General features: G+C 47.7%; 1 protein-coding gene across 11 annotated transcripts in view; it reads right to left on the bottom strand.

Annotated features, from left to right (window-relative positions):
- The window catches only part of ANK1 (ankyrin 1), a 218,876-nt gene that overhangs the window by 75,185 nt on the left and 131,561 nt on the right, over positions 1-12,130 (bottom strand). For all 11 annotated transcript variants that reach the window (XR_014009893.1, XM_081200899.1, XM_081200905.1 and 8 more), the window contains exons 17-19: positions 11,871-12,068; positions 8,719-8,817; positions 7,673-7,771 (exon numbers count right to left, since the gene is read on the bottom strand). Coding sequence is in view for 10 of the 11 variants with exons in the window: in XM_081200899.1 (XP_081057025.1) it covers positions 7,673-7,771; positions 8,719-8,817; positions 11,871-12,068 (396 nt within the window). In the remaining variant the exon portion in view is untranslated. The remainder of the gene's footprint in view (positions 1-7,672; positions 7,772-8,718; positions 8,818-11,870; positions 12,069-12,130) is intronic.

The following is a 12,130-nucleotide window of genomic DNA, read 5'->3' as shown; positions in this document are numbered from 1 at the left end:
ATCCTGCCGGACAATAGGATTTATGTACCTCATCATCTAGCAGGCACAATTGTAAGAAATTATCATGAATCTACTCACCTTGGCGGTACTGCAACCAGAGAGAGTCTCAGTCGGAAGTTGTATATTATTAATCTATCACAATTAGCAACTTGCATTTCACAGAAATGTGTTCTTTGTGCTAAAAACAATCCCAGGCAGGGACCGGTACAACCTCCTGGAATCCAACATGTGGGATATGTCCCCATGGAAAGCCTAATTGTGGACTTCACAGAGCTGGTCCCTTCTAAGGGATTCAAGTATCTCCTTGTGTTTGTAGATACTCTTACCGGATGGGTTGAAGCTTTTCCCACCCGAACTGAAAAGGCACGAGAGGTAACTAAGAGACTCCTCACTGAATTGATCCCGAGGTTTGGGTTACCTAGATGCATTGGAAGTGATAATGGGCCAGCGTTCATTGATCAAGTAGTACAAGAAGTATGTCGAGTCCTACAAGTGAAATGGAGACTGCATGCAGCCTATAGGCCTCAGAGTTCAGGGAAAACTGAAAGAATGAATCGGACTCTGAAAACCCAATTGGCAAAATTAACCCAGGAAACGGGATTGGGATGGGTAGATGTGTTACCCATAACACTGTTTCGTGTTCGGTGTGCACCCACAAAAAGACTTAAGTTGTCACCTTTTGAGCTCCTGTATGGGAGGCCGCCCTCCTTTGTTCAGGATATTCCAGCTGACCTCAAACAAATAGGAGACCATGTGACACAGGAACAAGTGCAATCTCTCTCCCGTGTTTTTGTTTCTCTTAACAGGTGGGCCCTCGAGCGCACGCCGTGCAGCATTGCCGAGCCGATTCATCAGTTCCAGGCTGGCGATAGCGTATGGGTGAAAGAGTGGAAACGTGATCCACTTGCACCTAAGTGGCGTGGACCTTACACCGTCTTGCTCTCTACTCCAACAGCGGTGAAGGTAGCTGAGGTGACCCCCTGGATTCATCACTCCCGTTTGAAGAAGTCCGAAGGCAGTTGGACGTGCAAAGGTGACCCCTCTAATCCTCTTAAACTGACTCTCTCCAAAAACCCCTGTATCTAGCCCTACCGGGAACGGGCTAGGTCACGGGCAACATTAGACGACCGGCCTGCTGCAGCCACAACCTGGAAGCTGGCTGACCTGCGCACGCCTGAAGCTTGAGGAGCATCTGAACCAGCGATTGTGAAAGGAAAGATTCTCTTATACAATTAATTGACTGCCCCCCCCTTGTGGAACAATTAACAGAGATATTACTCATTGGGGATCCTCGGGATATATGTTTTGGTCTTGGTGGTTCCCCATTTCTGTCACTGGGGGAATTATATTGGGACTAATATTTATTTGCTATCACAATAAGGTAATCTTTTGTGGAAGGAATGCATATGCTAGACATCAACATGATTTTATTATTAATCCTGATCCCTTGGGAAGGGGAAGGGTCCTTGAATCTGACCAAATTTGCTAAATATGGATTCCGCTATGACCACAATATGTGGGTAGGTTTAGCTGAAATGGTAGCCAATGTTGCAAATAGGACCAATTGCCTTGTTTGCTCTCTTGGGCCAGATGATTCAGAGGGAGGTATGCCCTTATTACCGATACCATTAGATGCCATTGGTATGGTAAGCGAAATGCCACACCAAACAAATACAGAATTTCCCCGGATGGAACTCAACTAAACCATTACGAGTTATACCTGTACAAGGGGAATTCTGTGTACATAAATCATCAGATGCAGCTGATTCTACCATGATAGGCTCTTCTCATTGTCACTATACTTGGGATTATATTAAGAATAGTCATACCTGGGCACACGGTACTACCTATCGAACTCGGAATACCTTGCCCTGTGCACCTCCTTTTATTCATGCATGGAAAGTGGTATGGAACATAACTGTGACAGAAAAAGGCAATCTAACATACTGCACTGTGAACTCTCTACCTCTTTTGATATTTCACCTTCTGTACTCCACGTACCAAAAACCTCAGACCCGATGGTTGTGGTGGATATGTGGAGAATGGGCATACAAGAAACTCCCCTCCAAATGGAGTGGGACTTGTTTCCTGGGATGGGTATTACCACCAATGTGGATTATGCCCACTAATTTGGCCAAGCGTACACGAAGAAACGCTGATATTTCTCGTATAGCAGGAGGAAGTACCCAAAGTTGGAGCGATACTGATGATTGGCCACCAGAGCGCATTATAGCCTATTATGATCCTGCCTCCTGGAATCCTGGTGAGCTCATACAAGGGGCACGGGATCCTATTTATAATCTAAACAGAATAATTCGATTGCAAGCAGTAGTGGAACTTGTAACCAATGCAACGGCCCAGAGTTTGAGACTTATTGCACAACAGTTGGATGAAAGTAGAGCCGCCATTTTGCAGCTGAAAATGGGATGGATTATGTACTTGCCAGGCAGGGAGGCCTATGTGGAGTCTTGAACTTGACAGGGAATGCCTGTTGCTTTAACATTTCAGATAATGGTGAGGCAATCCGTGTGTTGGCCACAAAGATGGAGAGTATAGCACATGTCCCAGTACAAACATGGGAAGGATGGGATATGGGATGGCTCACTAACTGGTTACCTAATGTCACAGGACTCAAAGGGATACTATTGTCTTGCTTGTTTTTCTTGACAGTAGTGGTAATGGTTTTATGTATGATGCCATGTATCATTTCATGTTTTAGAAGTACAATTAGCAAAATGATTTCGAATGAAACTCTACCTCATATCATGGCCCTATACAGAGCTTTACCTCAGGAATATGATGAAGGTCAAGCTATCAAGGACACTTGGGATGAAGGTCCTTGAGCTTGAAAGGGGGGAATGAGGCATCAGGCTTAAGCCTGCATTTTATTAATGTTTGATCAGGTTCCTAAATTAAATGGGCTTAGATTTTCAAATGTTTCATGCCAGGCAAGAAGACAGCTGTTTAGAGAACACTGGCAATGTTTTCCTCCTAGACAAGGGGCCCCTTGATTTATAGCAGAAAACAATTCTCAAAGTCGTAAAAGCTGGAATTACAGACTAAGAGTGAGGACACTGACCCTACATGTTACAGAAGATAAAAAAGGCAGAGATAAACATAATTAGGAATGAGTAAATAGTAAAATAATACCAATGTGCCTCCCAGTAAAATGAGCCAGATCTTCTTTCTAAGGTTAAAAGGCCAAGACCAAATGGAGAAGCATCTAGCTGGCAGAAAGAGAGCATTTTTGAGAGCATTTTTGGGAAGTCTTTTTAAAGCTGTTTCTTTCTTAAACTGAGAGAGTTAGAGGGCAATAAATGTTGGGAAAAGCAGCTGGCTGAAGGGGGGGGGTGTAAACTGAAGAGGCTTCTTTTGAAAGCTGTTTTCTACTAAGTTCCTTTTTTTTTCCTTTACAAAGGCCTTATTCCTTTTAAAAGGCTACCTATGTTATGTATTAAATATATTTGCTTAAATGTACCTATGCAAAGGATTTAAGAAATGCTAGATTCTTATTTCATATAGTTGTAAGAGTTGTATTTATCCTGAAATTAAGTCAGCCACCAGCCTAGCCCCCCTGCCAGACAAGGAGACGCCATCCAAGCAGTCCTGATATATAGCTGTCAGGCATTTGTTTAGAAACCTTCAAATGAAGGAGATCTTTCAATGTTGATGTGAAACTCAAGATCCTTGACATATGTTTAAAATAAAAATTTAAGATTAACCATTTGTTTTAGAAGGCAATAGGGCAAGGAGGGCAAGAGGTGAGCTGGTAATTAAGATTCCTTGTTGAGACACATGTAAGATATATTACTACTTATTTGTCATTTATAGATGTAACAATATATAGCTCTTTGTGTTCCATATAAGGACAGGAGGATATGGGTGTATCTTTTAGGATTGGTTATAGCAATCAGCCAATAGGAAATCCAACCAGGCTGATTGGACAGAGGCAGCCACAGGAGGAGCAAAGGGGGCTGGATTAAGGGAATATAAGTGCTGGCCATAATGGCAGGAGGCCAGGCCAGAGCTTGGTAACCATATACCACTGTGCCTCTCATTTATTTGTCTGACAAATAAATTATTATTTTAATTTCTCTATTGCTGCGTTGAATATTTCATTCCAGCTAAGCGTTAACCACAAGCAGGGTGCTACAGTCCCTCCTTCCCTGCAAAGGGCAGCAAGCTTTGGAGTTCTCCAGAACTCTTCATCAGGGAAGGTGTTGCACAAAGGAAGAAGTGAAGGGGGGTGTTTCAAGGAAAACAAATAAGGAAGGGGGGGCAAAAATTAGACAGGATATTGCACCCATGAAGTCAGCTTGTAGCTGCAGGTTGAAAATGGAGATTGATGACTGAATCCTAACTGTGGATTTTCATCGTAGGAACCAATGTGGCCAACTTTGCTTTTTACTTAACCGATGTGAGTGATGGTTTCATTTTGTGTTGGTTTCAGGCCAGGAGTGTCAAACTCAAATGAACCAGGATGGGGACAAATTCCTCATCCCAAGGTAGTCAATATAATCAAGAGGCAGGAGCACTTTCTTCACCCCAAAGGATAAAGGGTTTGGGGTGCCACAATTTAGAAAACAGGCAAGCAAGCAGGGGGAAGGGAGGCAGACAAGCTTCTCTCCTAACACCCAGGACACCAAGGGAATATGACTGGCAGCAGGTGAAAGAAAAGTGCTTCACACAACAACAGAGAGTTGGTTTTTTTGAATTCGCTGCCACCAATTTGTGGTGATGGTCACTGGCTTAGAAGGCTTTCAAAGAAGGACTGGATGAATTTCTAGAGGAGAAGAAGAAGATCAGCTGAACCCTAACAAATAGATGGAACCTTCAATGCACACAGGCAGGCATACTGCCTATTTGGAGTTTCCTCAATTTCTCCTTTTCTGCCGTCTTATGTTCAGTTATCCAAATATCCAAATCACCTTGCAATTATTATTTTTAAAGTCAATAAGGCTCATTAACATTTTAGTGGGAAACTTCCCTAATATACATGGTCTTTTGTATACAATTTTACCTAACAGACACATTTCTGCTAAGCAATCTTCCCTAAGAGAATGCATTTCTTTAAACTGTTTTCACTATTATACGCATTTTTGTCCACAGAATGTGGCCAGAGAGTGTGTTGCATAATTTGGAGAAGTGCAAATTTTGAAGGATGGGTGTGTTTTGGTACATAAATGGATTCCTAAAGTGCTAATTACCGTATTTTTCGCCCTATAGGACGCACTTTTCCCCCTCCCAAAATGAAGGGGAAATGTGTGTGCGTCCTATGGGGCGAATGCAGGCTTTCGCTGAAGCCTGGAGAGCGAGAGGCATCAGTGCGCACCGACCCCTCTCACTCTCCAGGCTTCAGGAAGCTCTGCACAACCCTCGGGAGACCGGCTCCGAGGGTTGCGTAGAGCTGCCTGCAGTCCCGGGATCAGCGCAGCTCTGTGCGGCCACCGGGAGCGGGGCGCTAAGTCCCGCCCGCTCCGGATGGCGGCGCAGAGCTGTCTGCCGCCCCGGGACTGCAGGCAGATCTGCGCCGCCATCCCGAGCGGGGCGCGAAGTCCTGCCCCGCTCCGGATGGCGGCGCAGAGCTGCCTGCAGTCCCGGGATCTCCCCATCACCAGCCCCACAAGCTCGGGGGACAGCGGGGAGGCAGAGCGTGCCTTCCCACTGTTCCCCAACCTGGTTCTTCCAGCCCCGCACCTGGGGGGGAAATAATTTTTCTTCTTCTTTATTTCCCCCCCCCCAAAAAAACGAGGTGCGTCCTATGGGCCGGAGCGTCCTATGGGGCGCAAAATACGGTAGGTAGTTCCAACTTTAAGTGTGACCTGAAACAAATTCCTCCCCTGCCCTCTTTCTGGATACCTGTTGCTGCGGACAAAGAACAAGGAAGGACTGTGGCCCTCCTGCCACTTGCTGGCTTCCCAGGAGACAGAGGGCAGCCCCTGAGAAGCAGGGTGTTAGGAAGGGCGCAGAATCCTTTCTAGCCTGACAGGCCTGCGGACTCATGAGTCACCTTCTGGAGTGCCCAGGCCAGTGGGAAGGGGAGCCAATGCAAAATGGGCAAGGCCAGCCCCCTCCCTCTCACACCCATCCATAAACACACCAGCAAGGCCAAGAGGACAGGCTCCACTTTCTGAGCACAATGCGTCCCCAGGAAATGATTTGTCATGCGAGGGTTTGCATAATGAGCTGGTTATTTCCCAGTATTTCCTATGGGAATATTTCTAATCTGTGATTTGTCTGTTCTCTCTCCCTCCATGGTTCCTGCCTGGAACTGCTGCAGCCAATCAGCAAAAGCCAAACAAAGGAAAAGCAGGTTTTCCTGATCTCTCCTGCTCCATCATAGAATCACAGGATTGCAGAGCTGGAAGGGACCTCAAGTGTCATCTAGTCCAACTCAGTCATTCATGGAGTGAACTTTGGCTCTAATTCTTTCTGTTTGGATAACTGAAGTTTCGGATAATGAGTGTTCCGAGAGCAGGATCCACATGTAATTCATGTAAGGCATGCACAGGTCACCTTACCCCATGGATGCCTTCTTGATCGCTTTGATCTACAGAACTGGCACTGTTACAGGCACCACATAATATATGTTCCACATTTCTAAAAATCAATATTTAACTGTGGCAGCACCTACACTTTGGAACTCCCTGCCTATTGACAGCAGGCAGGGACCTTCACTGCACTCCTTCTGCCTCCTGCTAAAAACATTTTTATTTAGGCAAGCCTACCAGATGTGTAGGGACACGGGTGGTGCTGTAGGTTAAGCCACTGAGCCTAGGACTTGCCGATCAGAAGGTCAGAGGTTCGAATGCCCATGACGGGGTTGAACTTCCATTGCTCGGTCCCTGCTCCTGCCAACCTAGCAGTTCGAAAGCGCGAAGAGCTGTTCAACAGTGGAATTTGCTGCCAAGGAGTGGGGTGGAGTCTCCTTCTTTGGAGGTCTTTAAGCAGAGGCTTGACAACCATATGTCAGGAGTGCTCTGATGGTGTTTCCTGCTTGGCAGGGGGTTGGACTCGATGGCCCTTGTGGTCTCTTCCAACTCTATGATTCTATGATTCTATGATTCTATGAAGTGCAAGTAGATAAATAGGTACCGCTCCAGCGGGAAGGTAAATGGCATTTCCGTGCCCTGCTCTGGTTCGCCAGAAACGGCTTAGTCATGCTGGCCACATGACCCGGAAGCTGTACGCCGGCTCCCTCGGCCAATAAAGCGAGATGAGCGCCGCAACCCCAGAGTCGGTCACGACTGGACCTAATGGTCAGAGGTCCCTTTACCTTTACCTTTTACCAGATGTGTAGAATGTTGACGTGCTTTCATCTGTTTTTAGTCTATCACTTATTTCATAAGCCACTTTGTGAGGTTTGTTTGTTTTACAATCAAATGGTGTACAATTTTTATTAAAATAAATAAATGAAATGAATTTGTCTTGCTTGTCAGCCATCCTTGGGACATTTAATGATGAGTGACCATACAACAAATAATAACAGAATTCTTATAAACCAAACAGAGCAGAAATAAAAATAAGAAAGACAAACAAGTGATCATAGCAGCCTTTCTCAAACTTGGGTTCCCAGATATTGTTTGACTACCACTCCCATCATCCATAACCAGCAGGAGCAGCAGTCAGGGATGACGCTTGAGAAAGGATGCCTTCAAGAGTCTTTCCATACCTTGGTCTTTGAATTGACATCCGCGTGATGCTGCAGCAGAAACTTCACCAGTTTGATGTTCCCGTAGTGAGAAGCCACGTGCAGCGGAGTATAGCCCATCTGCGAGGCACATATAAAAAGGGCAGACTTTCAGGTCAAGGCTTGGTGGTGGGGTGACAATGAATGGTTAGAGGGAGAAGAGGGAGCAGACTGGGAAGAGGAGGGGTCAGAAGTGGAAGAGGTAACAGAGCTTAGCGGGCAGGGAGAGTTTGTGGCAGAGAGTCCAGAATCAGGGGCAGAAGCTGAAGCAGGAGGGAGGGAGGAGGTCCAGAGGAGTCCAGCTGGTGAGGATTAACAAATAGCTCCCCCTCCTGCTGCAACAAGCTCCCCTCCCTGCTGGTCTCCCAGAACCAGGAGAGGCATGAAGAGGGCAGAGGAGAAATTGCCATCACACAGGCACAGCCTCAGATTGCTTCAAGAAAACCCTGCAGAGGAGGGAACTGAGGCACCTGTGGGAAGGTGAGGACCTTCAGTCTTCAATCTCATGAGGGCAAGAGCGACCAAGGGCGTGCTGCTGTGCTCTTTAGGCCTGGCACTCCTGTGCAGATTCTGTTTTTCCTGATAAAGAGTTAATTCCACTTGCTTCATGTGGCTGACTGTTGGCTTGCCCCGGTCTCTCTGCCACCAGCAACCCTGGCTGGCTTAGGTCCTGTAGGCATGTGCTGTAGGAGCTTCCCCCAGCTTTGCGCTCTCTGGGTGTGGTTGGACCACTGTTCCCATCAGCCACAGGCAGCATGACCAGCGGTAAAGGATGAGGGGAGCTGTAGTCCAGCAACATCTGGAAAGCACCCTGGAAAGCTATGGTGTTCTGGTGGTGGTCCCTTCCGCTTCCCAAGCACAGGAGATACCTGGAGCCTACAAATGGCGTAGCACAGCCTTCTCCAACTTGGGCCCTCCAGGTGTTCTGGACCACAATGGCCACCAGTGCCAGCCAGACCAGAAAGGACACTCTAGACTCTGGGCCTCTCTGTCTGATGGAGGATGCCATGGCATTCGAGGGGACTCACCCGCGTTGTTGCATCCACTCGAACTCCAGCCCGGAGGAGGACGTCTGCCACTTGGACATGCCCCTCCTGAGCCACCAGGTGGAGGGGGGTGAGGCCGCTCTGGAAGACAAGCAAGAGCCAGGTTACCCACAGAGGGTTCCGTGGGGAGGTGGGCAGACCCCGGGAACCGCTGCTAGGGCCCTCCCAGCTTTCTAGGCAGAGAGCCTTCTCAGTAGTGGCACCGGCCCTGTGGAACACCCTCCCATCAGATGTCAAGGAAATAAACAACTATCTGAGATCTGAAGGCAGCCCTGTTTGGTGTAGTTTTTAATGTTTGATGTGCTATTGTGCTTTTTATTCTGTTGGAGGCCGCCCAGAGTGGCCGGCGAGACCCAGCCAGATGGGTGGGGTATAAATAAATTATGATGATGATGGTGATGATGACGATGATGATGATGATGAAAGACTCCCAGAGGCTTGAATATGGCATCTGGAAGAGCGACGCCTGCTCTTTATTGATTGGTTGGGGGGGGGGTGGATGGCTAAATAACAACAAGCATTCATCCTGTTTTCATCCTGATTTCCTTGCACTGCAATTCTACACCTTCCCATTGCTCATTTGCCCCACACCATTTAGTGAATTTCCCTGATACTTTCCTAATGGTAAAAGGTCTGGAGTCTTAAATTTGGGGGATTTCTTCAATAAGGGGTGTTAAATTTCTGATTTCTTCCCGCATGGCCTGTAAGACAGAGTTGTTCCGCCTGGCCTTTGGCTTGGAGCCAATTTGATTCCCTCCCTCTCTTTCTTTTTTCTTTTCCTTCTCCTGCGATGAAGCTACATTTTAATATTTCAATATTTTAATGTTGTATTTTAATTTTGTTTTTAAGTTGTAATCATTCAACTTGTTTTTATTATTGCTTGTAAGCCGCTCTGAGCCCGGCCTTGGCTGGGGAGGGCGGGGTATAAATAAAAATTATTATTATTATTATTATTATTATTATTATTATTATTATTATTATTATTATTGCTATTGCTATTAAAAATATGCTTTGGAGCTTGAGGAGTTCCAATCTGCTATTATTTTTGTGATTGGACAAAATTTAGCTTGGTAAGTCTACAATAGAAGAAGCACAAAAACGGCTTTTGGGAAACCCAATAATTTTAATGTTACCTTCTGAAAATGTCAGGTAATGCTAAATAAAAATATATAAGAGATAAGAAAGAATATAGAATACAACTGCAAGTACTTAGCGATTTCTATGAAATTTTACACACTCTTTACTTACCAAGCAAAACTAAATTATATTAATTTAACCAAAATATCTTTTGAATTCCCAAGCCATGTTACAACGCTTTACCAGCCCTCATTTTTGAAATTGAAAGTTGAAAAATTCTGCATGCAGAGAGGGGGAGCCAGCAGCCCCTTCTTGGGGTGTCCATTTGGGGTTCACAGGAGCCCTTCTTTGCCTGTTTAAGTCCTTTCTCAAGGTCTTACTAGCAGTTCCCTCAGGGTCCCCAGTTAGGGAATTGGGGTCCCCAAGCTGAGCTCTAGATCACGGGTCAGCAACCTTTTTCAGCAGGGGGCCAGTCCAGCGTCCCTCAGACCTTGTGGGGGGCCAGAATATAGTGGGGGGGGAATGAACGAATTCCTATGCCCCACAAATAACCCAGAGATGCATTTTAAATAAAAGGACACATTTCACTCATGTAAAAACACGCTGATTCCTGGACCTTCCGTGGGACAGATTTAGAAGGCGACTGGGCCGGATCCGGACCCTGGGCCTCAGGTTGCCTACCCCTGCTAGAGTCTTCCCACAAAAAGAGGCAACAGAGAACACACTGGTGCCACCTAGTGGCCACTGGTAGAAGTAGAAACCTAACAGCTGCTTGGCAAGTTTAGGGCGGTGGGGGGGGGGGGACGACTCAAAGATGGCAGCCCTGCTGGAGCAGACCCCCCTCCTGCCTTGCTCTGCATCCAACAGGGACCAGAGAAGCTTCTCTCAAGAAGAGCAGGAGGGCAAATAGGGAATGTCTGCAGCTCTGCAGGCAGCACCTGGTCGCATGGAAGGTCCCAGGTTCGGTTCCAACATCTCTGGCTTGGGCAGGGAAACACTTTGAAACCCTGGAGCATCACTCCTGGCTGGTGAAAGAGCAGGTTCCTATGCCCAACCCCCTCCTGTGCTTTGCCCCTTCCCCAGCACCTGTCCAATGAAGTGGTGAACTGCTCTCAAACATGGGAGCTCTATTTAGTTTCCATGGTTGAAAGCCACTGGCAGAAATAGCCTCCATGAAGAGGATGAAATAAAACAGCTTCTTGGCTTATTCTGGCAGAGGCTGACTCCCTCTCCTTGCCTTGTCACCAGGATTCAGCCCAGGAGTCGCGCAGGCCAGAAGTGAACTAGAAGCAAGGGGCCCCAGTGGGTGCAGCGATTGGTACAGTACCCTTGACCTTTAACGGGTGGCTTTAAAAGAGGTTTGGACAAAGTCATGGACTGCTAGTCAGGACGGCTCTATCCTGTGCGCATGGCCGGAGGCAGTGCTGCTTCTGGACACCAGCTGCTGGAACCCACAGGAGGGGAGAGCACTCGGGTGCTCAGGTGCTGCCCCCTGGTTTGCCCCAGATATGTGGGTGGTCCCTGCTGGGCTAGGGGGCCATGGGCCTGATCCTGCAGGGCTCTTCAGATATTCTGAGGTGCCTTTGCACATTAGGGTACATGCCAAGAATGCAAAAGCCAGAGGTTTCTATACACATGTGTGAATACACACACACACACACACACACACACAGAGCTCTCCATCCTATCAAGCAACAGGCACAATCGTGGTTGGAAGACACATTGGGCTGAGCTGTGTAGGAAGAACCACTTCTGCTCACACAACAGACCTCCCCCATCCTTTCCAAGGCACCCTGCACCCCAAATATGCTTCAGATGGTGGGGACACACACAGGGGGGGGGATGGGAAGCTCCATTGCAAATAACCGAGAAAGGCGTGGGAAAGCCCCCCAAGAGCCAGACAGAGAGGCCTGGAGGGTGCCATTTGCCCCCCACCTGAGGTTCCCCACTCCTGCCTTATCAGGGTTGTGTTCTTCCACCCCCCCCCCCCCCTTGGGAAGCAGACTTTGTCCCTGCAGGGCACCTGCACACTCACAGGAGCCTTTTGCTCCACTCACCTTGCTGCCAAAGTTGCCATTGGCCTGCTTGGAGAGGAGAAGGGCCACCATTTCGGAGTGGCCTTCCTGGGCCGCCAGGTGCAGCGGGGTCACAGCTTGCGTGGATTCGGCGTTGGCGGAGGCGCCATACTGCAGCAGGCTGCTAGCCACCTCCATCTGGTTCTGCCTGGCGGCAATGTGCAGGGGGGTGTATCCATTCTGCAGAGGAGAGAGACGACCCCACCCGCCAAAGGCAAGTCAAGCCCCAGAGTCTGATCCGC

This window comes from Podarcis bocagei (assembly GCF_964188305.1).
Source record: "Podarcis bocagei genome assembly, chromosome: 7".
Lineage (NCBI taxonomy): Eukaryota > Metazoa > Chordata > Lepidosauria > Squamata > Lacertidae > Podarcis > Podarcis bocagei.
The sequence above is the reverse complement of the archived record's forward strand: the minus strand, read 5'-3'. Positions and strand labels throughout refer to the sequence as shown.